General features: G+C 40.9%; 1 protein-coding gene and 1 pseudogene across 1 annotated transcript in view; both read left to right on the forward strand.

Moving 5' to 3' along the window:
- Positions 1–17: 17 nt before the first annotated feature.
- Positions 18–24,926, forward strand: part of WDHD1 (WD repeat and HMG-box DNA binding protein 1) — an 87,591-nt gene continuing 62,682 nt past the window's right edge. Inside the window, 7 exon segments of the mRNA XM_033187971.1 lie at positions 18–123; positions 350–442; positions 14,853–14,964; positions 18,186–18,337; positions 19,924–20,035; positions 20,274–20,324; positions 21,249–21,344. Coding sequence (XP_033043862.1) covers positions 366–442; positions 14,853–14,964; positions 18,186–18,337; positions 19,924–20,035; positions 20,274–20,324; positions 21,249–21,344 — 600 coding nt within the window. The 5' untranslated portion in view covers positions 18–123; positions 350–365.
- Positions 22,829–23,878, forward strand: LOC117069614 (annotated as a pseudogene).

The raw sequence follows: 24,926 nt of genomic DNA on the forward strand, positions 1-24,926 counted from the left end.
CGCGACCTCTGTCGGGACCCGCGCCGGGCGTGGGAGGGTCGGCGCAGGCGCAGTGTGGTGAGCGAGCCGAAGCGCGGGAAGCTGCTCTTGCGGAGCCTCAGTCGCGGAGGCTCGGTCACCCGGGTGAGTCCCCACTCTGACTGCCCGCGCCCACCAAGGAGATGCGTGTTCCCTCCCCTGCTTATTGTCTGACAGACCCTGCGCCTTATCCTGCTGCTGTCACTCGGGTGGGGGAAACCCGGCTGCGGAGAACGTGCTCTGGAGGAGACTAACCTCTCTTCCTATCCCTAGCCTCGCTGCTTTTCTCTCATTTGTAATAATAAGACTGGCTTTTATAAAACATTTTCAGGTAGATAAAGGAAAAGATGCCGGCCACACGGAAGCCAATGAGATACGGACATACAGAGGGACACACGGAGGTCTGTTTTGATGATTCTGGGAGGTAAGGTTCTTTGAGAAACAACGTTTCCGGTGCAAATGTTAAAACATTTATCCTTAAACATTATATATGCCGTCAGCTGAAAATGACTCTTGCAGATAGAGAGGAATAATGTTGAAATCTAAAATGGCACACATATTTCTTTAGATTTATTGTTTGATTCGGGCCGTCATGGTAGTTTATCAACAAAGTTATAATCGTACTTACAGAGGAATTGGAAAGATGGAGCTTCCCCCCGCTATATTTTCCCCTTCTCTGCGTCTTACATTATTAATTTTGTCAGATCACTAGATACTACCTACTTGTCAACTTCGGTGGCCTTGGAATGGTATCCTTCCATGGCTCTAGTGATGCTTTTTCCTTTTTTGCTTTTTTTTTTTTTTTTTAACTTTTTGACGGCTTAAAAAAATTTTCCTCTGTTTGATTCCTAAACGATAATATTTTCCTAGGGTTATTCTGGTCCCTTTTATCTTTCCAAGTCCCATTCTTATGCACTACTACTGCTCGATTGGACGGCTTCCAGTGTTGCTCCTATATTGATTGATTCGTTGAAAAAATATTTGAGTGTCTCTTTTGCTGGGGACTAGCGATAGAATAGAGCGAACCAGACACAGTCTTTTCCTCCGTTGAGCTTAAGGTCTTTTTGGATTGACAGGCATTGAGCATAAATTAATCACAAAAATAAATGTGTATTTAGAAATAGTAATATGTGCAGTCATAAACATGTATGAGGAGAAGCTCATCTAGTTAAAGGAGTCAGGGAAGGCTTCTTTGAGGAGATGTTTCTTGAGACGCCATCTGAAGACGGAACAGGCATTGAGCAGTATAAAGAGATGAGTGGTGGAGGCGGTGGGGTGGTGTTGTTGGCATAGTAAGTGGAGGCAATACTGTGTGTAAAGGCCGAACGGGGCCGGGGATCATGATATGCTCAAAGAACTAAAAGAAAACTAGCCTTGCTAAAATGTGGAGAGTGATGCAGTTTGATGAGAGATTAATCTGTGAAGTTAGGCAATGGATGTCCTATCCAAGACCTTCTGGACTTTATTAAGGAATCTTGTTTTATCCTAAAAGCCCTGAGAAGGTATTAAAGGCTTGAAGCAGAGAGATGTGATCAGATTTGTTTTTGAGAAAATGCATAGAGGATGAATTGGAAAAGGAGCACTCATGGATGCAGAAAGACTGTTAGAAGATACCTGTATTAGTTTGGGTAAGTGTGGTAGAAGCTTGGATTAGAGTAAACATGGGTGTTAGAAAAGAGGATACATTCAGGAAATATTCAAAAAGATAAAGTCAACAGGATGGATCAGATACTAAGGATGGAGAAAGAGGCAACAGAGATAATGTCTACATTTCTGGATGTTACAGTTGAGAAAGTGATGCTTCCACTTGCAAATAACAGGAACACTTGAAGAAGGGCATATTTCACAGGTAGAGCTGTGGGTGGAGATTGAGTTTGCATTTGGATGTGATTATTGTAGGATTTCTTAGAGATACTCAACTAGAGGGATAAAGTAGACAGTTGGATAAATGGGTCTCAAGCTCAGAGAAAAATGTGAGCTAGAGATAGAAATATACAATTGACTCTTAACGTGAATTTGAACTCTGTATGTCTACTTATACATGGATTTTTTCAATACACAAGTATGTCATGAGTGCATAAAATATATGTAGATACTAGTGTATTTTATCATTTACTACCATAAAATATACACAAATCTATTATAAAAAGTTAAAATGTACTAAAACTTACACAGACAAACATTTCCAGACCATCCACAGTCAAGAGAAATGTAAACAAACATAAAGATGCAGTGTTAAATCATAACTACATAAAATTAACGGTAGTATATACCATATTACTGTAATAATTTCATGGCCACCTCCTGTTGCTATTTTGATCAGCTCAAGTGTTGTATCTGCTTAAACACTGTATGATGTTGTATTTGCTTAAAACACTGTATGATGCTCATGAGCAGTTTGTCTCTCCAGTAACTTGCCTATCCCAGTAAAAAGATATCTCTGGTGGTTCTCACATATTTTTCATCATGTTTAGTGCAACACCATAACCCTGAATAACACCATGGGAATCATATGGAGTGCCACTAGTGATGCTGGATCCTAAGAAGCAGACAAAAGTCATGACATTAAGAGAGAAAGTTGAATTGCCTGATATGTACTATAGATTGAGGTCTGCAGCTGTGGTTGCTCACTGTTTCAAGATAAATTAATCCAGTGTAAGGACCACTGTGAAAAGGAAATTTGAGACACTGTTACTGCAACTATGCCAGCAGGCTTGAAAACCTTGCACTTTTTTGTGAAATAACTTCATCTTGTATTGAAAACACAACTTTTATGTGGGTATGGGATTGCAATAGGAAGGCATAGCTATAGACTCTAATGTGGTTCCAGAAAAGGTGAAGTCATTATCTGACAACTCAAAGCAAAAGGAAGGTGGAGGATCTAAAGCTGGAAAGTTTAATACCAACAGAGGATAGTTTGATAATATCAGAAAGAGATTTGGCTTAGGAAATGTCAAGATGGCCAGACGCAATGGCTCAGGCCTGTAATCCCAACATTTTGGGAGGCGGAGGTGGGTGGATCACCTGAGGTCAGGAGTTTGAGATGAGCATGCCCAACATGGTGAAACCCTGTCTCTACTAAAAATGCAAAAAATTAGCCAGGCACAGTGGTGGGCACCTGTAATTCCAGCTACTCAGGAGGCTGAGGCAGGAGAATCACTTGAAACCGGGAGGTAGAGGTTGCAGTGAGGCAAGATTATGCCATTGCACTCCAGTCTGGGGAACAAGAGCGAAACTCCATCTCCAAAAAAAAAAAAAAAGAAAGAAAAGGAAAAGGCAAGATGACAGTAGAGTCAGCTTCTGCTGACCAAGAGACAGCAGCAGACAGATTCCCAGACATGATTAAGAAAATCATTGAGGAGAAAGGACATCTGCTTGAACAGGTTTTTTGTTTGTTTGTTTTGTTTTTTTGAGATGGAGTTGGGCTCTGTCTCCCCGGCTGGAGTGCAGTTGCGCAATCTTGGCTCACTGCAACCTCCGCCTTCTGGGTTCAAGTGATTCTCCTACCTCAGCCTCCCAAGTAGCTGGGATTACAGGCATGCGCCACCACACCCAGCTAATTTTTAGATTTTTAGTAGAGAGGGGGTTTTGTCATGTTGGCCAGGCTGTTGAACAGGTTTTTTTTTTGTTTTTTTTTTTGAGAGGGAGTCTTGCTCTGTTGCCCAGGCTGGAGTGTAGTGGTGCGATCTCGGCTCACTGCAAGCTCCGCCTCCCGGGTTCACGCCATTCTCCCGCCTCAGCCTCCCAAGTAGCTGGGACTACAGGCGCCCGCCACCATGCCTGGCTAATTATTTGTATTTTTAGTAGAGACGGGGTTTCGCCCTGTTAGCCAGGATGGTCTCGATCTCCTGACCTCGTGATCCGCCCGTCTTGGCCTCCCAAAGTGCTGGGATTACAGGCGTGAGCCACCGTGCCCAGCCTGAACAGATTTTTAATGTAGATTAAAGTGCCCTATTCTGGGGGGGGCGGGGATGAAATGCCACAAAGGACATTTATTAGTAAGGAAGGGAAGTGAGCACCAAGATTTAAGGCAGGAAGGCTAACTCTAATGTTTGGTGCAAATACAGTCAGATTTATGATCAGAACTGCCATTATTTATAAAGCTACTAACCCCCAGGCCTTGAAGGGAAAAGATAAACACCAGCTACCAGTCTCTTAATTGTATAACAAGAAGACCTAGACAATGAAAACCTTTTTTTCTGGATTAGTTTCACTGATGCTTTGTGCCTGAAGTCAGAAAGTACCTTGCTAGTAAGGGACTGCCTTTAAAATTCTTTTAATGTTGGGCAATGCCCCTGGCCACCCAGAACCCCGTAAGTTCAATACTAAAGGTGTCAAAGTGGTATACTTGCCCCCAAACACAATGCCTCGAATTCAGCCTCTAGATCAGGAGTTCATACAGACCTTTACAGGCTCATTACATAAGCTATTCTATGGAAAGGATTGTCATTGCTGTGGAAGAGAACCCCAGTAGAGAGAACATCATAAAAGTCTGGAAGGTTTACACCATTGAAGATGCCATCATTGTTATAGAAAAAGCTCTGAAGGCCATCAAGCACAAAACAATAAATTCCTGCCGGAGGAAACTGTGTCCAGATGTTGTGCATGGCTTAAGATTGACAGCAGAGCCAGTCAAGGAAATCATGAAGGAGATTGTGGGTATGGCAAAAAAGATAGGGAGCTAAGTAATTTCAAGATATGGTGCTTGGAGACATTCAAGAGCTAGCAGACACGACTGGGCGCGGTGGCTTACACTTGTAATCCCAACACTTTGGGAGGCCCAGGCAGATGGATCACTTGAGGTCAGGAGTTCGAGACCAACCTGGCCAACATGATGAGACCCCCATTTCTACCAAAAACATAAAAAAATTGGCTGGGTGTGGTGGCACACACCTGTAATCCCACATGCCACCTTCTCTTGGGAGGTGGAGGTTGCAGTGAGCCGAGATTGTGCCGCTGCACAATTCCAGGCTGGCCGACAGAGCAAAACTCTGTCTCCAAAAAAAAAAAAAAAAAAAAAAAAGCTAATAGACACTAAGCCCAAGAGTTAGCAGAAGACAATTTGATAGAACTGAGTGCTTCCAAACTAGTGCCAGGTGATAGGGAAGAAGATGTAGAAGAAGCAGTGCCAGAAAACAAATTGACTTTAGGTAATCTGGCAGAAGGGTTCTGATTATTCAGGACTGCTTTTGACTTATTTTACAACATAGACCCTTCTATGATATGAGCACTGAAACTAAAGGAAATGGTGGAAGAAGGATTGGTACTGTATGGAAACATTTTTAGAGAAATTAAAAAGGAAAAGAGTCAGATGGAAATTATGATGTGTTTTTATAAAGTCACACCAAGTATGCCTGCCTCTCCTGCCTCCTCCTCTGCTTCCTCCCCGCTTCCACCTCTGAGACAGCAAGACCAACTCCTCTTCCTGTTCCCCATCGGCCTTCTCAATGTGAAGATGATAAGGATGAAGACCTTTATGATGATCTACTTCCGCTTAGTGAATAGTAAATATATTTTCTCCTCTTTATGATTTTCCTGATATATTTTTTCTCTATATTACTATATTGTACAGATACAGTATATAATACATACACAAAATATGTGTTAATTGACTGTTTATGTTATCAGTAAGGCTTCTAATCAACAGCAGGCTATTAGTAAAGTTTTGGGAGAATCAAAACTTATATGTGGGGCCGGGCGCGGTGGCTCAAGCCTGTAATCCCAGCACTTTGGGAGGCCGAGACGGGCGGATCACGAGGTCAGGAGATCGAGACCATCCTGGTTAACACGGTGAAACCCCGTCTCTACTAAAAAATACAAAAAACTAGCCGGGCGAGGTGGCGGGCGCCTGTAGTCCCAGCTACTCGGGAGGCTGAGGCAGGAGAATGGCGTGAACCCGGGAGGCGGAGCTTGCAGTGAGCCGAGATCCGGCCACTGCACTCCAGCCTGGGCGGCAGAGCGAGACTCCGTCTAAAAAAAAAAAAAAAAAAACTTATATGTGGATTTTTGACTGTTGCAGGGTCAGAACCCTTAACGCCCATGTTGTTCAAGGGTCACCTTTACACCTTTAGCTGATAATTTCCAGAGTTCAGGATTGAGGTCCTGGCTAAGAATATAAATGTGGGAATTGTCCTTATATACATAGTATTTATTACTGTGAACTTGGATGAAATCACTTAGTGAAGGAGTAAATATAGGTAAGAAAAGACGTTCGAGGGTACTCCAAAATATTTAGAGATCAAGTTAAAGAGGATCCAGCTAAGGAGACTAAGAAAGAGTAGCTAGAAAAGTAGAGGACTGAAAGACAAGAAGGATGTTTAGAAGCCAAATGAAGTGTTTGAGGAACAGGAAATAATAAACTGTCAGATGCTCCTGGTGGGTCAGGTTGAAGACTGAGAATTCACCATTAGATTTAGCAATGTGGAGGCCATTGGCAAGTTTTATAAAGTGGTAAGAATGAAAACTTTGAAGTGGATTCAAGATAATAGAAGGGAAGGAATTTGAATTAGTGAGGTTGACACTACGTGGTTTTGATTTTGTCTCTAGTACCAGAGGGGTATAGAAAGAAATCAGTCACTACTTAAGAGGGCTGAAGAGGAAACACTGACTCCAGAAGAATGACCAGAAAGAAAGCTGAGTAGATAGAGATTTTGCTGGTGCCTTACCATGAACCTCATGAGACTCAATGAAGGAGTCAAGGAGAGGTGGTCAAATTAGGGAAGGAATGTTGCTCTCTGAGGATAGAGTCGAGGTAGTAAGAAATGCATCGGTAATCATGGACTCCTTGAGGTTATGTCATAAAGTGGATGAAGTCTTGATATAATTAATCTTCATGCCCAGACACTGATAGTGGATTTCTTTTTTTGAGATGGAGTCTAGCTCTGTCACCCAGGCTGGAGTGTCTGGCACTCCAGATCGTGCAATGGCACGACCTCTGCTCACTGTAACCTACACCTCCTGGGTTCAAGCGATTCTCCTGGCTCAGCCTCCCAAGTAGCTGGGATCACAGATGCCCTCCAGGACAGCTGGCTAATTTCTGCATTTTTAGTAGAGACAAGGTTTCGCCATGTTGGCCAGGCTAGTCTTGAATTCCTGACCTCAATTCATCCGCTGGCCTTGGCCTCCCAAAGTGCTGGGGTTACAGGCATGAACCACCACATGTATAAGATGTAAATCCCATACATCTTATAACTAAAATCTGGTTTCTTGGGGGTAGAACCTGGTAGAACAAAGCTTTAGCAAGAGTCATGAATCAAAAAAGAGAAGGCACAAATAAAATAATATTAGAGATAAAAAAGGTACAGTAAAGGCTTCAAAATATGTGAATACATTGACACTCTTATGCTAATAGTTTTGAAATTAGAAACAAAGATACAATTTTCTAGGAATATGTAAATTAACAACTTACCCAGTTTACCCAAGAAAAATTAAAAATATTTATTTACATTGATTATCCAAACATTAAACATATGATCTCAATGTTAATATATGTAGGATAATCATTTCTGGTACATATTTATGTGCTTTAATCAGTTTTTAGCCTGTCCTATGGTATTACTGATATCTTTCTGAAAAAAATATTTTTAATACAGTGTTATTTTAATTTTTCTCATAAAATTAGCTCTAGCCTTGTTTAGAGTTGCATTTTATGCCTTATAAATTTGAAGTTAGATCTTCAATTCTTTTTTTTTTTTTTTGAGTCAGAGTTTTACTCTTGTTGCCCAGGCTGGAGTACAGTGGCACCATCTCGGCCCACTGCAACCTCTGCCTCCGGGTTCAAGCAGTTCTCCTGCCTCAGCCTCCCAAGTAGCTCGGATTACAGGCATGCGCCACCATGCCCGGCTAATTTTGTATTTTTAGTAGAGATGGGGTTTCTCCATGTTGGTCAGGCTGGTCTCGAACTACAACCTCAGGTGATCCGCCCACCTCAGCCTCCCAAAGTGCTGGGATTACAGGCATGAGCCACCATGCCTCGCCTAGACTATAACATTTTTTAAAGAGAAAAATGTTAGGTTCTAAGGTACTTGGCAGGCTCAGAGCAAATTCTACTAGCTGGGAGAGTCATAATTTTTAAGAATTTGTTTTAACTGAAATGAGTAAATACTTCAGCCTCAGTATTTTTATAGGTTCTGTCTTTTTATCTCCATTCAGGGTACCCTTCTTCAATAATAGGGTCTTCACTATTTTTAAGGACAAAATTCATCAAGTTGTCTATGATTCTTTTGGATAGTTCACAGATTTTAAGCCTACTCTTTTATTTCATTCTGGCACAGAATGTAAATTTATACAATTAAAAATAGGAGTTCTATCAAAAGATTCTTCCCACAAGTCAAGATATTTCAAAGTACAGTTACAGAATTTTAAAATGAAATCATTCACCATTCCAGCTTTTCATGTGCAATTTGTTCAATTCTTATTTGCTTTTGTAGGGATAAATTTCAGTGTCTTCCTGTGCATAGGTTTTATTTTCATGAATTGCATTTCACTAAAAGCTTCAAAAGCTTAAGTTGAATGCTTTGATTAAAGATGTCTGTTTTCAACTAAATGCAACTAAGATTTAGGGGACTTGTTTCTGATAATAATAATACCATTATTACAGTAGGACCCTTAGGTTGTTTTATAGGGTCGCTCTTCAAAGGCTTACAGATTTTAAAACCTAATCATTCCAAGCAGAGGGAGAAAGTATGTCCTGCAATCCTAGTATTTTTAGTGTATTTAATTAACATTTGTTTGTGCGCTGCTGAGGTGGGAGGATTGCTTGAGGCCAGGGGGTCTAGTAGTTTTTGTGTATTTAACATTGATTTGTGTGCAGCTGAGGTGGGAGGATTGCTTGAGCCCAGGACGTCAAGGCTGCAGTGAGCCATGGTAGGGCCACTGCACTCCAGCCTGAGCAACAAAATCAGAAACAAAACATGTTTTTTTCAAAAATTCTGTTGTTCTGCAATTCTAGATATAAATAAAATCTGAAAATTTGACAAGTATGGCTTCTTTTTTGTTGGTATGTTATCTTGCAGCTAATTTGGACAGAATCATGAATTGTAATTCCAAATTCAAGTACTTTTGTGTTTCACAGGTTTCCTAATATAGTAAGAACATTGATTTTTACTGGCTGGGTGCAGTGGCTTATGTTTGTAATTCCAGCACTTCAGAAGGCTGAGGTAGGCATATCACTTAAGGTCAGGAGTTCAAGACCAGCCTGGCCAGAGACCAGAGATGGTGAAACCCCATCTCTAGTGAAAATACAAAAATTAGCCAGGTGTGGGTGGCACGTGCCTGTAATAACAGCTACTTGGGAGGCTGAGGCAGCAGAATCACTTGAACCTGGGAAGTGGAGGTTGCAGTGACCCGAGATGGTGCCACTGCACTCCAGCCTAGGCAACAGAGCAAGACCCTGTTTCAAAAAGGAAAAAAAAAGAATATTGATTTTTCCTACAGCATTGTAGAAAACAAAATTAGTATGTAGTTATTTGATACAATAAAGGATAAAACCATTTAGAAGAAAGTTTAGACTACTCTGAAAGCACTTCTTTCACAGGACTGCTTAACTCTATTTCCTGCCAAAGTTTGTATTTGTATTACTGTAAAAATTAAGAATTTTATCACTAGTGTTAAACTTTTCAAATAAATTTAGATAGAATCCCCAATGATGTCAGATATTTCACTTTCAGCAGAATGAACTTCCAGAAGATTTACTTTGTTTCCATGAACTGAAGAGTAAACTAAACTATTATTGGAATTAATATGGGTGATTTTCTATTTAAAACTCCTGATGACATTGATATAATACTTTTATCATTTGACTGTTTGAAAGTTCTTTTGCTGTCCATGGCCATACCACCCTGAACGCACCTGATCTCATCCGAAAGTTCTTTTGATAATGGAGACAACCCATTAACAGTCACTTCACTTTTTTTTTTTTTTTTTTTTTTTGAGACGGAGTCTCGCTCTGTTGCCCAGGCTGGAGTGCGATGGCGTGTTCTCGGCTCACTGCAAACTCTGCCTCCCGGGTTCACGCCATTCTCCTGCCTCAGCTTCCCCAGTAGCCGGGACTACAGGCGCCGCCACAACACCCGGCTAATTTTGTATTTTTAGTAGAGATGGGGTTTCACCGTGTTAGCCAGGATGGTCTCGATCTCCTGACCTCGTGATCCGCCCGCCTCAGCCTCCCCACTTCGCTTTTTATGCTAGGACCAGAAAACTTGGAATGAAAAGTGAACAAAATTATTTTAGAACAGCTGACATTTCTTTTAATGCTGCACTGTCCAATACAGTAGCTACTAGACACATGCAGCTATATAGATTTAAATCAGTTAAGGTTAACTTCATTAAAAATTCAGTTCCTCTGTCACATTAGCCACAATTGCTCAGTAACCAAGTATAGACCATTTTCATCACCTCAGAAAGTTGTTTTGGAGAGCACTAAGTTCTTAGGAAGAATCATGCTTCACAAGATATAAACTCACCTTCTGCAGGAGTAGAATCACAGTTTTCAGGCAGCCTTCTTAAGACAACTACTAACTTGAATAGATACTGATTCTTCTTCGGGACTTTTTTCTCTTCTAATTTTCCTGTGGTTGGTGTTATCACTCTAGTGTCACTATAGCCCCGTGGTAAATGTCAACTAACATTTTATTCAAGTTATATTTCCATTATCAACTTTCCTGAGCAGAAATTTAGTATTTAATCTTTTGTTAAATATGTACTTGATATACTTTTTTAGCTCTTTGCCACTGAAAGGATTGTGTTGGTTTTTATTTTTTTCCCAAAATTTAAAAAGCATAGCAATCAATAAAATTAATATATAGTTATTTGATACAATAAAGGACAAAACCATTTAGAAAAACATTCAAACTACTATAAAAGCTCTTTAGAAGACTGCTTAACTCTATTTTCTGCCTTTATTTCTTATTAATTTCACTATATTTCACTATAATTTTCCATTGGTCCCACCAACTGGCACCTGTAACTTTGTACATCTCCTCCAGTGCACCTGCTGATATACCAAGAAGCCCATCAGGGCTGGGTGTGGTGGCTTATGCCTATAATCCCAGCACTTTGAGAGGCTGAGGTGGGTGGATCACCTGAGGTCAGGAGTTTGAGACCAGCCTGGCCAACATGGTGAAACCCTGTCTCTACTAAAAACACAAAGATTAGCTGGGTGTGGTCACGCACGCCTGCAGTCCCAGCTACTTGGGAGGCTGAGGCAGGAGAATCACTTGAACCCAGGAGGTGGAGGTTACAGTGAGCTTTGATAGCACCACTGCACTTCAGCCTGGGAGACAGAGTGAGACTCTGTCTCAAAAAAAAAAAGGTCCATCGTAACAGAAACGTGAAATACTTCTCTCATCACCATTGGGACTGAAAGAAGTAGCTATCCCTAGGGTCTTATGTCTGAATTCATTCCGTTTTTTACTGACGTATTGTCCCTGAAAGGATTTATTAGTTACATTGCATCAGGAAAGTGTAGGGAAAGGGAAGATAGTTTATCACCAGTCATTTTACAGATTTAACCATGTGTTATGTGTGTTATATTACTAAATGAGATCATGGCAGAAGCTAGAAGTACAAAGAAAAGGTCTGCCAAACCCACCCTAGCCTTTTTTTTTTTTTCTGAGACAGTGTTGCGCTCTGTTTCCCAGGCTACAGTAGTGCGATCTCCGCTCACTGCATCCTGTGCCTCCTGGGTTCAAACAATTCTCATACTGCAGCCTCTGGAGTAGCTGGCATTACAGGTGTGTACACCACCATGCCTGACTGATATTTGTATTTTTAGTAGAGTTGGGGTTTCGCCATGTTGGTCAGGCTCCACCCTAGCCAATTTTGATGCAACTAATACGTGACAGTGTGCTAGTAGCCCTCACTCTCCGTGCCTCCTCGGCCTCAGCGTCCACTCTGGTGGCGCTTGAGGAACCCTTCAGCCCGCCACGGCACTGTGGGAGCCCCTCTCTGGGCTGGCCGAGGCTGGAGTCGCCTCCTTCTGCTTGCTTGTGGGGAGGTGTGGAGGGAGAGGCATGGGCGGGAACCAGGGCTGTGCACTGCGCTCAGGGGCCAGCGGGAGTTCTGGCGGGCACGGCTGGCCTGGGTCTCACACATGGAGTGGCCGGCCGGAGCCGCCGGCCCAGGGCAGTGAGGGGCTTAGGACCCGGACCAGCAGTTGCGGAGGTTGCGCCGGGGTCCCCCAGCACTGCCGGCCTGCATGCAGCGCGCTAGAATTGTCTCCGGGCCTCAGCCGCCTTCCCATGGGACAGGGCTCGGGACCTGCAGCCTGCCGTGTCCGAGCCCCCCATCCATGGAGGGCTCCAGCTCCGCCCGACTCTCCCCGACGGGTGCTGCCCCCTGCTGCTTGGCACCCGGTCCCATTGACCGCCCAAGGGCTGAGGATTGCAGGCCCGGATTGGGTCTGGCGGGCAGCTCCGCCTGCAGTCCCAGTGCAGGATCCACTAGAAGCCAGCTGGGCTCCTCAGTCTAGTAGGGACTTGGAGAACCCTTATGTCTAGCGAAGGAATTGTAAATACACCAATCAGCACTCTGTGTGTAGCTCAGGGTTTGTAAATACACCAATCAGCACTCTGTCTAGCTCAAGGTTTGTAAATACACCAATTGGTACTCTGTATCTAGCTAACCTAGTGGGGACTTGGAGAACTTTTCCGTCTAGCACTCTGTGTCTAGCTCAAGGATTGTAAACGCACCAGTCAGCACTCTGTGTCTAGCTCAGGGTTTGTAAATACACCTATCAGTACTCTGCGTCTGGCTCAAGGTTTGTAAATACACCAATTGGTACTCTGTATATAGCTAACCTAGTGGGGACTTGGAGAACTTTTCCTTTTAGCACTCTGTCTAGCTCCAGGATTGTAAATGCACCAATCAGCACTCTGTCAAAACAGACCAATCAGCTCTCTGTAAAATAGGCCAATCAGCTCTCTGTAAAATGGACCAATCAGCAGGATGGGGGTGGGGTCAGATAAGGGAATAAAAGCAGGTTGCCGGCGCCAGCAGCTCCAACCAGCTCGGATTCTCTTCCACGTTTTGGAAGTTCTGTGTTTGCACTCTTTGCAATAGCTGTTGCTGCGGCTCAGTGTTTCGATCAATGCGGCTATTAAAAGCTATAACACCGTGAAGGTCTGCAGTTTCACTCCTGACAGCGAGACCAGGAACCCACCAGAAGGAAGAAGCTCCAGACATATCTGAACGTCTGAAAGAACAAACTCCGGACACACCATCTTTAAAAACTAACATCATGAGGGTCTGCGGTTTCATTCTTGAAGTCAGTGAGACCAAGAACCAACTAATTCCGGATGCAATACGTTTTAAAGTGAAAATTTCTGAACAAATGCCAGGCCGATTGGACAGATAAACCGGGAGCATCCCAGACAAAATGAGACTTGTGGTCCTCCTATCTACTCCCTATAGAAGGGAGCCTAACTACCTTACTCTGGCATTAAGGTTATTCTAAATAGGTGACCTAGACTTCATTTTCCTTTTCCTTTCCTGGCTTGTGTGCTCCAGGTAAACTCCCCCGTGCTGTATTAACTATATTTTGGTTCATGTGATTTTCTCTGGAACTGCCCTTGTCACCAGCCTTGGCATATCTAGTCCTACTTGTTCTTTGACTTCGCGGTGTAAATACCATCTTTCTTATGAACCTTTTTGATTTTCCCAGGTGATAATTAGTCTTTTCCTTTGGAACATCCACAACTCTTTATATAGTTTTTTTTTTTTGCTATATGTTATTTTTCTATTTTATTACATAAGTTAGATTTTGTTTTTATTTGCTTTTTTGTATATATATAGATAGGGCACATACTAAATGAGTAAAAGCATTTGAAAGATGAGAAGTTTAAAATAAGATAGATACAGATGGCTATTTGAAACATATTTGGATAGTTGAGCTCACACATCTATTCATTTATTAATTCAACAAACATTAAGGTTTCTGTCAGAGACTGTTTGGTGCTAGGGATACAATGGTGGGCAAGGAAGATACGGTCACTATTGTTGCAGAGATTATATACCCATTTTTCTTACATTCTTACAAATAAATGATTTTAAGCTGGCCAAGCATGGTGACTCATGTCGGTAATCCCTTGACTTCCAGAGGTCAAGGCAGGCAGATCCCTTGAGCCCGGGAGCTCAAGACCAGTCTGGGCAATGTAGGGAGACCCTGTCTCTACAAAAATTAAACAAATTAACCAGGCATGATGGCATGCGCCTGTAGTCCCAGCTACTTGGGGAGCTGAGGTGGGTTGATCGCTTGAGCCCAGGAGGCGGAGGGTGTAGAGAGCTGTAATCGTGCTGCTGCCTAGGCAAAAGAATGAGACTCTGCCTCAAAATTTTATAATTTTATGCCAAAGAAGAACTAGAGTATTAAACTCATTTGATTTTATAGAAGAAAATTAGCACTTTATTTTTAAGGTTTATCTGTATGAGAAAAAATACTGGCTAATGTCTTCATTTTATGAAAAAGTGGCAAATACAGAGGTAGCATTCCAAAAAACTAGTATGTATGAAACTAGGTGACTTTTTTTTCTTTCCTTTGAGAGTCTTGCTCTGTTGCCCAGGCTGGAGTGCAGTGGTGCCATCATGGTTCACTGCAGCCTTGACCTCCCAGGCTCAAGTGATCTTCCCACTGCAGCCTCCCAAGTAGCTGGTACTACAGGTACACATAACCATGCGTAGCTAATTTTTAAATTTATTATAGAGACTCTCTGTATTTTCGAGGCCAGTCTCGAACTCCTGGCCTCAAGCAATCCTCCCACCTTGTATTCCCAAAGTGCTAGCGTTATAGGCATGAGACACCATGCCCGATGACTTTAATTTGTGTCTTTTCTTCACAGTTTTATTGTGACTTGTGGAAGTGATGGTGATGTGAGGATTTGGGAAGACTTGGATGATGATGATCCTAAGTTCATTAATGTTGGAGAAAAGGCATATTCGTGTGCTTTGAAGGTAGTAAAAACAGTTATATCAATTGATATGAAATGATACTGGCATGTGATTTTTATGCTTGAGTGAAAAAATATTTTTGAATATAGATATACCTTGTTTATCTCATGAAATAATATTTTTAAATGCATGATAATGCCATAACTTGCCCTACCAATTTTTTTTTGAGGGATGTGAAAAAATATTTTTGAATATAGATATACCTTTGCTTTTTTTATCTCATTAAATAATATTTTTAAATGCATGATAATGCCATAACTTGCCCCACCAATTTTTTTTTTTGAAATGGGATCTTGCCATGTTGTTCAGACTGGTCTCAAACTCCTGGGCTCAAGCAATCCTCCCAGTTGAGCCTCCCAGGTAGCTAGGACTGTAGGTGCATGCCACCATACCTAACCACCCCAAAATTTTAAAGGTAAACTCTTGAGTGGTTTATTAAAAGAGATTAATGACATGAATGGTGAACCAATTAAAATAAGTGCAGGAAAATACTACTTTCAAGAACGGTTTAAATGTTCCCTTTTTTCCTTTAAGGGAAAACCCAGTGGTGTTTTTAGCTCACTGCTGTGGTTTGAATGTGTTCCCCCAAAAGCACGTGTTGGAAACTTAATCCCCAACATAACAGTGGTGGGAGGTGGGGTCTACTGAGAAGTATTGAGACCATGAGGGCTCTGGCCTCATGATTGGATTGATGCCACTATCTCAGGAGTGGGTTCATCATAAAAGGGTGAGTTTGATCCTCTTGCTCTCCCTCTTGCCCTCTTTTTACTCTTCCAAGATGGAATGATGCAATAAGAAGACCCTTGCCAGATGCACACCCCTCAATCTTGTAGTGTCGAATCAAGAGACAATAAATTTCTGTTCATTATAAATTACCCAGTCCGTGGTATTCTTATAGCAGTACAGAACAGACTAAAACACCTACTGATTCAGATAACTTAAGGAATTGTTCTAGAAAAGGGAATGTTTTATTAACTTTCCCGATACATATTCATATATGTTTCTCATGTTTTGTGTAAGGCAAATATGGGAATGAGATGTAGGTTACTTGGAGAATGAAGACTTACTCAGAAGGACTTTGGCAATTAAGTATCTATAAACCCCTAAGCTTTTTATTCATGATGACTTTTAATTTGAGTGTATTGTGTTTAGGTACAAAAATCTTTCCACAGAATTCATATTTTTTCCAAACCCAGGCGCATTTAAGGTAGATAAGATGGTGTTTAGATATTCTTTTTAAAATGATCATATATGATTGGAAAATACATTCCCGGAAGAAAAAACGTAAATGACCAACATACATTAAATATAAGCTAAATCTTACTAGTAAGCAAAGAAGTGCAAATCTTAAAATTGGATTTTTTCCCCCATAAAATTGGCAAGGACGAAAAATATTGCTAATCCCAGTAATAGTGAGGGCTTTGAGAAGTAAATATTATCACACACAGTGGCTGGATATACAAGTGAGAAACTTTTTTTTTTTTAGAGCAAATTGATACCATATATTAAAATTAGAATGCACACAGTCATTTTTGGCTATTTTCAAGTTTATGTGGAAAAGGATATTAGTAAAAGCACAATTCATAATAGCAAACGTTACAAACAATTGAAGGGTCTTTCAATTGAGAAGTTATTTTATAAATTTTGGTAGAGCCATATAATGGAATACTATGCAGCCACTATAAAAATAGGGTATCTCTATTTTCATCTGAAAAGATATTTATAATAAGTTGAAAATAAGTTTACAATAAGTCAAAAAAGAATGAGATTCAGAACAGTTAATATAGTGTAGTCTTATGTTTGTTAAAATAAATAAATACATATACACACACACACAAACACACACACGAATATAACAAAATTAAGAAGACTTAACCCCAAAATGTTAATGGAGATTACTTCATAAAATAAGGAACTCACCCTCTGCTCAGGATACTCTTTTTTTTTTTTTTTTTGAGACGAGTCTCCGCTCTGTCGCCCAGGCTGAAGTGCAGTGGCAGATCTCGGCTCACTGCAAGCTCCGCCTCCCAGGTTCACGTCATTCTCCTGCCTCAGCCTCCCAAGTAGCTGGGACTACAGGCGCCAGCCACCACGCCCCGCTAATCTTTGGTATTTTTAGTAGAGACGGGGTTTCACTGTATTACCCAGGATGGTCTCAATCCCCTGACCTTGTGATCCACATGCCTCAGCCTCAGGATTACAGGCATGAGCCACCACGCCCGACCTTTTTTTTTTTTTTGAGACGGAGTTTCACGCTTGTTGCCTAGGCTGGAGTACAATGGTGTGGTATCAGCTCACTGCGACCTCCACCTCCTGGGTTTGCAGCCTCCCAAACAGCTGGGTGCCCACCACCATGCCTGGCTAATTTTTTTGTAATTTTAGTACAGACGGGGTTTCACCATGTTGGCTAGACTGGTCTCAAACTCCTGACCTCACATGATCCACCCGCCTCAGCCTCCCAAAGTGCTGGGATTACAGGTGTAAACCACCACACCCAGCTCCAATACTTTCATATTGTCATTTTTTTTCTGATCAGTGAACATATATTAGTTTACTAAGGCTGCTGTAACAAATTGCCACAAATTTGGTGGCTTAAAACAACAGAAAATTATCTCACAGTTCAGAAGGCAGGAAGTCTGAAATTAAGGTGTCCTCATGATTGGCTCTTCCCAAGGCTCTGAGGGAGAATATGTTCCATTCCTGTCTTCTGGGTTCTGGTGGTCTGGCAATTCTTAACATTCCTTGCCTTGTAGGTATATCACTCCAGTCTCTGGCATGGATTCTGCATTTAGGCTTTACTCTAAAAAGACATGTAATGATTTTGTTGTGGAAACATAGGGCAGTGACTATTGTGGCCATGCATTCTGATGCCTTCTCATTTTGAGACTAGCTCTGTTTTCTCTGAAAAGCTCTCTCGAGTCTCCTTCATTTTTATAACACTTAGGATCCGTAGAACTACTATTTAAATATTTTTCTTACCAGAATAAAAGAAAAATTAGAGGCTAAAGGATTGGTTGCTGAAGGTAGAATTAATTTTTCTAAAGCTAGCAAATTTTTCTTGCTAATGCACATTCCAGCAAAGTTGTATATTTAGTGATAATTTTTCTGTTGATATGAACTACATTTTTAAGGTTTTTTTTTTTTGCCGGATTTTTATCTGTGGAGAGACTCCCAGTCATTTGGATTTGTTTTGCTAATGTTTCTTACCTTAATTTTTCTTTTAGAATGGAAAATTGGTCACTGCAGTTTCTAATAATACTATTCAAGTCCACACATTTCCTGAAGGCGTTCCAGATGGTATATTGACTCGCTTCACTACAAATGCAAACCATGTGGTCTTTAATGGGGATGGTGCTAAAATTGCTGCTGGATCTAGGTAAGGCTCTTTGACATCAGAAAAGGAAATAATGTTAGAACAAAAGGCCTTGTTAATTTGTTTCAGGGTAATGTTTTCAGGACTGTGACTTAATTTTTTGTTGTTTGTTGTTTCCTCATATATTCTTTTATCTAGTAAAGGTTTTTGAGGACAAACTTGGGCTTCTTTTTGAATTGAAACATGTTGCTTTGGCCAGGTGTGGTGGCTCACGCCTGTAATCCCAGCACTTTGGGAGGCCAAGGTGGGCAGATCACCTGAGCTCAGGAGTTCAAGACCAGCCTGACCAACATGGCAAAACCCTGTCTCTACTAATACAAAAAATTAGCTGGGTGTGGTGACGGGTGCCTGTAATCCCAGCTACTCAGGAAGCTGAGACAGGAGAATCACTTGAACCCAGGAGGCAGAGGTTGCAGTGGGCCAACATGGTGCCACTGCACTCCAGCTTAGGTGACAGAATAAGACACTGTCCCCACCCCAAAAAAAAAGAAAAGAAATGTACTGCTCTGCAGATGGCCTATTTGATAATACTGAAAGCACAGCTTGATTCAAAATTTTAAAAAATTACTGTAGGGCTTGCGTGGTGACTCATGCCTGTAATCCCAGCCCTTTGGGAGGCCAAGGCGGGCAGATCACCTGAGGTCAGGCGTTCAAGACCAGCCTGGCCAACACAGTGAAACCTCTTCTCTATTAAAAATACAAAAATGAGCTGGGCGTGGTAGCGGGCACCTGCAATCCTAACTACTCGGGAGACTGAGGCAGGAGCATTGCTTGAACCTGGGAGACAGAGGTTGCAGTGAGTTGAGATCACGCCATTGCACTCCAGCCTGGGTGACAAGAGTGAAACTCCATCTCAAAAAAAAAAAAATTATTTTAATTAGAACTTGGACTGTATAGTCAGAATATTTTGGAGTTTCTCTTGATGCTTTTCTTTGTCATAGGAAAACAATATAATTGGTTGAATTGCTGAGGTGAAGTGAAAGGTATAGTACTTTTAAAAATGGTTGTAGCTATAATTAGATTAGCAAGTAATAGAAGTTTAAGATGTAACTAAAGAAGCCATGTAGGAAGTGTTTGTATTTTAGCATAATGGGAAATCTTGACTTGTGTTTTCAGCATATTTATAGAGCAAAACTAAAAGGTAAGTCATTAAATTTGGGTACCAAATTTTATAAACTGCTATAAAGAAATTACAGCATTTACTCTTGTGATTTTGAAATACTTGGACAGGCTCCTGCCTGTAATCCTAGCACTTTGGGAGGCTGAGGTGGGCAGATCACGAGGTAGGGAGTTCAAGACCAGCCTGACCAACATGGTGAAACCCCGTCTCTATTTAAAATACAAAAATTAGCTGGGCATGGTAATGTGCACTTGTAATCCCAGCTACTTGGGAGGCTAAGGCAGGAGAATCGCTTGAACCCGGGAAGTAGAGGTTGCAATTGAGATCGCACCACTGCACTCCAACCTGGGTGACAGAGCAAGACTCCATCTCAAAAAAAAAAGAAGAAGAAGAAATATTTGGATCATAGCTTTTAGGAGAGGCCTTTGTATTAGCATTTATTCATTTGCGTTACTCTTTTTGTTCTTAGTGATTTTCTGGTCAAAATTGTGGATGTGATGGATAGCAGCCAACAGAAAACATTTCGAGGACATGATGCCCCTGTTTTAAGTCTTTCCTTTGATCCTAAGGACATCTTTCTGGTAATTCTTTTTTCCTTCTCTTTTTGTGTTTTTCCTGAATATGTTTAAAAATATATTTCCTTCTATCTAAACAATTTTCTGCTAACTCTAACTTTTCAACCTTTGTTTTATTCAGGAAGAGAGTTAGCAGGAAATTTCACCCAGTTGATAAAAGGGCTTTTTGATTTAATTAATTGAACCACTTTCCGTGTGGTATTATGGCTATGACTATAGAGAAATGTGTTGTTTATTCCTGCAGGCATCAGCTAGTTGTGATGGATCTGTCAGAGTGTGGCAAATTTCAGATCAGGTAAACTCAGTAATTTAAATTTAAAGTTTTTTGCCCATTTCTGTAATAAATTGTTATATGTCATATTACTGGGCCAAATTAATAATTGCTTTTCTTTAGAGTTTTCTTTGCTACCATTAAATACTTTTTGTGATCAAAGTCCACAGTAATCTAATGCCAAAGTAAATTGCATTTGTACCTAATCACAAGGGGAATGATAATCTTATATTTAACTTTCTAAGTTTTGTAAATGAAGGGAATAAATTCAGTTATTTTATATTTGTAACGTAATGACCATGCGTTGGGCCTTGGGTTAGACAGTTGGGGATAAAAAATTATGGGTCACACTTGATTTGGAGAGTCACATGTACAATTTGTTCAAATGCAGCCTAATAAAGGTTTTAAAGGAGTTACGAAATGAGGTGTTCTCCAGATTGACAGAGGGAACGGTTAAGTCTTCCCAAGACAATCAGAGATGGCTTGGCATTTCTAGGGAGAATATGAATGTAGCTGACTAGAGAAATATCCTCCACAAATATGCCTTAATATCCACAGTTCCTTCCCTTCATTCTTGAGCTATTTAAAAGAAACGACTTTGACACTTTAACATTTTATAGTAGACCTTTGAATTTTTTTTTTTTTTGCAGTCATTCTAAGAATTTCACATATTGGGGTTTTGTGTATGTGTGTATGATTCAATAAGTATATCGTTTGTTTATTCTGCACAGAAAGTGCTCTAGTTATTTAAGATTTGTACTTTTCATATCTTTGAAGGACTTAAAGCAGTTTAGGTATATCAGGTATTATTATAATTAAGGTACATTAAGTTGCATTTTTCTGAGATATACATTAATTTGAAGAAACGTTTAAATATATTCAGTTCTGCATATATTTTGGGGGGGAATTTTCATAAAGGGAAAGACATTTTCTTTTTTTACCAATTAGACATGTGCTATTAGTTGGCCACTGCTACAAAAATGCAACGATGTGATAAATGCAAAATCCATCTGCAGACTTGCTTGGCAGCCAAAAAGTGGGAAGGTAAGAGATTCTTATTTTTATTTTTATTTTTTATTAGAAACGGAGTCTCACTCTGTTGCCCACGCTGGAGTGCAGTGGCACGATCTCGGTTCACTGCAACCTCTGCCTCCCAGGTTCTAGCAGTTCTCCTGTCTCAGCCTCCCAAGTAGCTGGGATTACAGGCGCAAGCTGCCATGTCTGGCTAATTTTTTGTATTTTTAGTAGAGAGGAGGTTTCATCGTGTTGCCCAGGCTGGTCTCGAACTCCTGAACTCGGGCAGTCCACTCACCTTGGCCTCCCAAAGTGCTAGGATTACAGGCGTGAGCCACCGTGCCCAGCATGATTCTTATTTTTTAACCTTTGTTTTATTCAGTCCTTTTCAACTTTGAATGTAAAAATAGTTTTTTAATTGTCACTTTTTAAAAATTAGGATTATAAATTTTAGAGTACCAAGCCAAATAATTAGTATTGAAATGCTTTAAGAAACATTTGAACTTTGTCAAGATTCATTTTAAAGTATAAATTTTGCATGAATGAATGAATTTTATATTTTCCTTCACATTCATGCTTAATGGAACAACTCTGGAGACAGTTTTATTATGTCCACTCTCACCGTTAGTACCTAACATTTTGGAGGTACTAACTGATACAGTTAGACAACAGAAAGATGTGAGAAATTTGAAAGGAAGAAAGAGAATGTTCATTATTTGCAAATGAAATGTTTGTATATGAGTAAATCCCAAGAAAATCAACTGGGGAAGAAAATCATTACTAATAATAAGAAAATTTAGTAAGGTAACTGGAAGCAAAATTGTTTGTATACAGGATTGTTATCCTGTATACAAACAATAGCCATTTAGAAAGTACGTAGGAAAAATAATGCATTTACTGTTAAATTGAAAAAGATATAGTAACAGGTTAAATATACAAGAAATGTGAAAGATCTATATATAGAAAATTTTAACATGCTACCAAGAGAAGTAAAAGAAGACTTGGATAAATAGAAACATATATTCTTAGAAAGGAATTTTTGATATAAATAAAGATGTCAGTTTTTCTCTAAATTAAATCTATAGTTTTGATAACATTCACATATAAAATACCAGGCTATGCGTGGTGGCTCAGCCTGTAATCCCAGCACTTTGGGAAGCTGAGGCGGGAGGACCGCTTGAGCTCAGGAGTTTGACACCAGCCTGGGCAACATAGTGAGACCTCATCTCCACAAAAAAATGAAGATTAGCCAGGTGTGATGGCATATTCGTGTAGTCCCATCTACTTGGGAGACTGAGGCAGGAGGATCACTTGAGCCCAGGAGATTAAGGCTGCAGTAGGCTATGATCTTGTCACTGTACTCCATCCTGGGCAATGGAGCAAAACCCTGCCTCAAAAATAAAATATCTTATCTGAAGGCTCTTGGAAAAAAAAAAAGAAAACAAAATAAAATAAAAGTACCAATAAGGTGTCTGGGAGGACCAAATTCAGCTGATTCTAAAGCCCATGTGGGCTTTCCACGCTACCCAGAGAAGGGTCCATATGATGTTGTTCTGGATTCCCATCATAATTTAAAGGGAAACTTTCACAATGTCTAGAACCCTCGATGTCCTGCAAATGAAGGAGGAGGATGTCCTTAAGTTCCTTGCAGCAGGAACCCACTTAGGTAGCACCAGCTTTGTCTTCCAGATGGAACAGTACATCTATAAAAGGAAAAGTGACGGCATCTACATCATAAATCTGAAGAGGACCTGGGAGAAGCTTCTGCTGGGAGCTTGTGCCATTGTTGCTGTTGAAAACCCTGCCGATGTCAGTCTCATATCATACAGGAATACTGGCCAGAGGGCCATGCTAAAGTTTGCTGCTGCCACTGGAGTCACTCCAATTGCTGGCTGCTTCACTCCTGGAACTTTCACTAACCAGATCCAGGCAGTCTTTTAGGAGCCACAGCTTCTTATAATGACTAGTCCCAGGGCTGAATACCAGCCTCTCACAGAGGCAACTTATGTTAACCTACCTACCATTGCTCTGTGTCACACAGATTTTCCTCTGTGTTATGTGGACACTACCATTCCATGCAACAGCAAGGGAGCTCACTCAGTGGGATTGATGTGGTGGATGCCGATCCAGGAAGTTCGCATGCATGGCACCATTTCCTGTGGGAGGTCATGCCTCATCTCTACTTCTATAGAGTTCCCAAAAAGATTGAAAAAGAAGAGCAGGCTGCTGCTAAAAAGGCTGTGACCCAGGAGGAAGTTCAGGGTGAATGGACTGCTCCAACTCCTGAGTTTGGTACTCCTCAACCTGAGGTTGCAGACTGGTCTGAAGGTGTGCATGTGCCCTCTGTGCTTATTTAGCAATTTCCTCCTGAAAACTGATGTGCTCAGCCTGCCACGGAAGACTGGTTTGTGGCTCCCCACTGCTCAGACCACTGAATGCATAGGAACAACCACTGAGTGATCTTAAGCTGTTCTTGCACAGGCTCTGAAGCAACATGGAAATAAGGTTGATGGAAAATAAACATTGGGTCGGGTTCGATGGCTCATGCCTATAATCCCAGCACTTTGGGAGGCTGAGGCAGGTGGATCACTTGAGGCCACAAGTTCAAGACCAGCCTGGGCAACATGACGAAACCCTGTCTCTACTAAAAATACAGAAATTAGCTGGGCGTGGTGGCACACACCTGTAATCCCAGCTACTTGGGAGTCTTAGGCATAAGAACTGCTTGAACTCGGGAGGCGGAGGTTGCAGTGAGACGAGATTGCAATACTACACTCTAGCCCAGGTGACAGAGCAAGACTCTATCTCAAAAAACAAACATTGGTTTCTAAAAAAAAATGAGAAAATCCATGTGGAAAATGAAAAGTTTTGAAAAAGAAAAGTGTTGCAAATAATCTAATTCAATCAGATAATAAAACAAAGTTATGAGAATTAAAAGTTTGCTATTGAGTTATGAATAGACACATACCTGTTAAAGAGATAAATAGACCCAAATGTATATGGAAAGTTAGTGTATATAAAGGTAGAGAAAAGGAGATTCAGCAAACGTATTAGCACAAGGATATGAATACCAGGAAGTGGGAATCGTTGAGGACCATCTTGGAAGCTTTCTTCCACATGATGAGTCTATATATAGGTATTTACTATATTATTATTTCAACTTGTCTATTCTTTTGAAATTTTTCAGAAAATACAGTAGATCATATAAAATAAATAATTTTGCATGATACAAAATATTATAGTCACAGTACAAATGACAAACTGGGGAAGAAAGTTTGAAACAATAAAACACAGCTAATTTCCATAGTATGCAAAATATTTTTACAAATCAATAAAAAGCCATTAGAAAGATAAGCAAAGACATGAGCAGACTGTGTACATAAAAAATATACAGTTGGTGGCCGGGCATAGTGGCTCACGCCTATAATCCCAGCACTTTGGGAGACTGAGGTGTGTGCATCACCTGAGGTCAGGAGTTCGAGACCAGCCTGACCAACGTGACAAAACCCTGCCTCTACTGAAAATACAAAAATTAGCCAGGCTTGGTGGTGCGCACCTGTAGTCCCAGCTACTCGGGAGGCTGAGGCAGGAGAATTGCTTGAACCTGGGAGA

Source organism: Trachypithecus francoisi, unplaced genomic scaffold (genome assembly GCF_009764315.1).
Source record: "Trachypithecus francoisi isolate TF-2019V2 unplaced genomic scaffold, Tfra_2.0 Lachesis_group3, whole genome shotgun sequence".
In the NCBI taxonomy this organism is placed as follows: Eukaryota; Metazoa; Chordata; class Mammalia; order Primates; family Cercopithecidae; genus Trachypithecus; species Trachypithecus francoisi.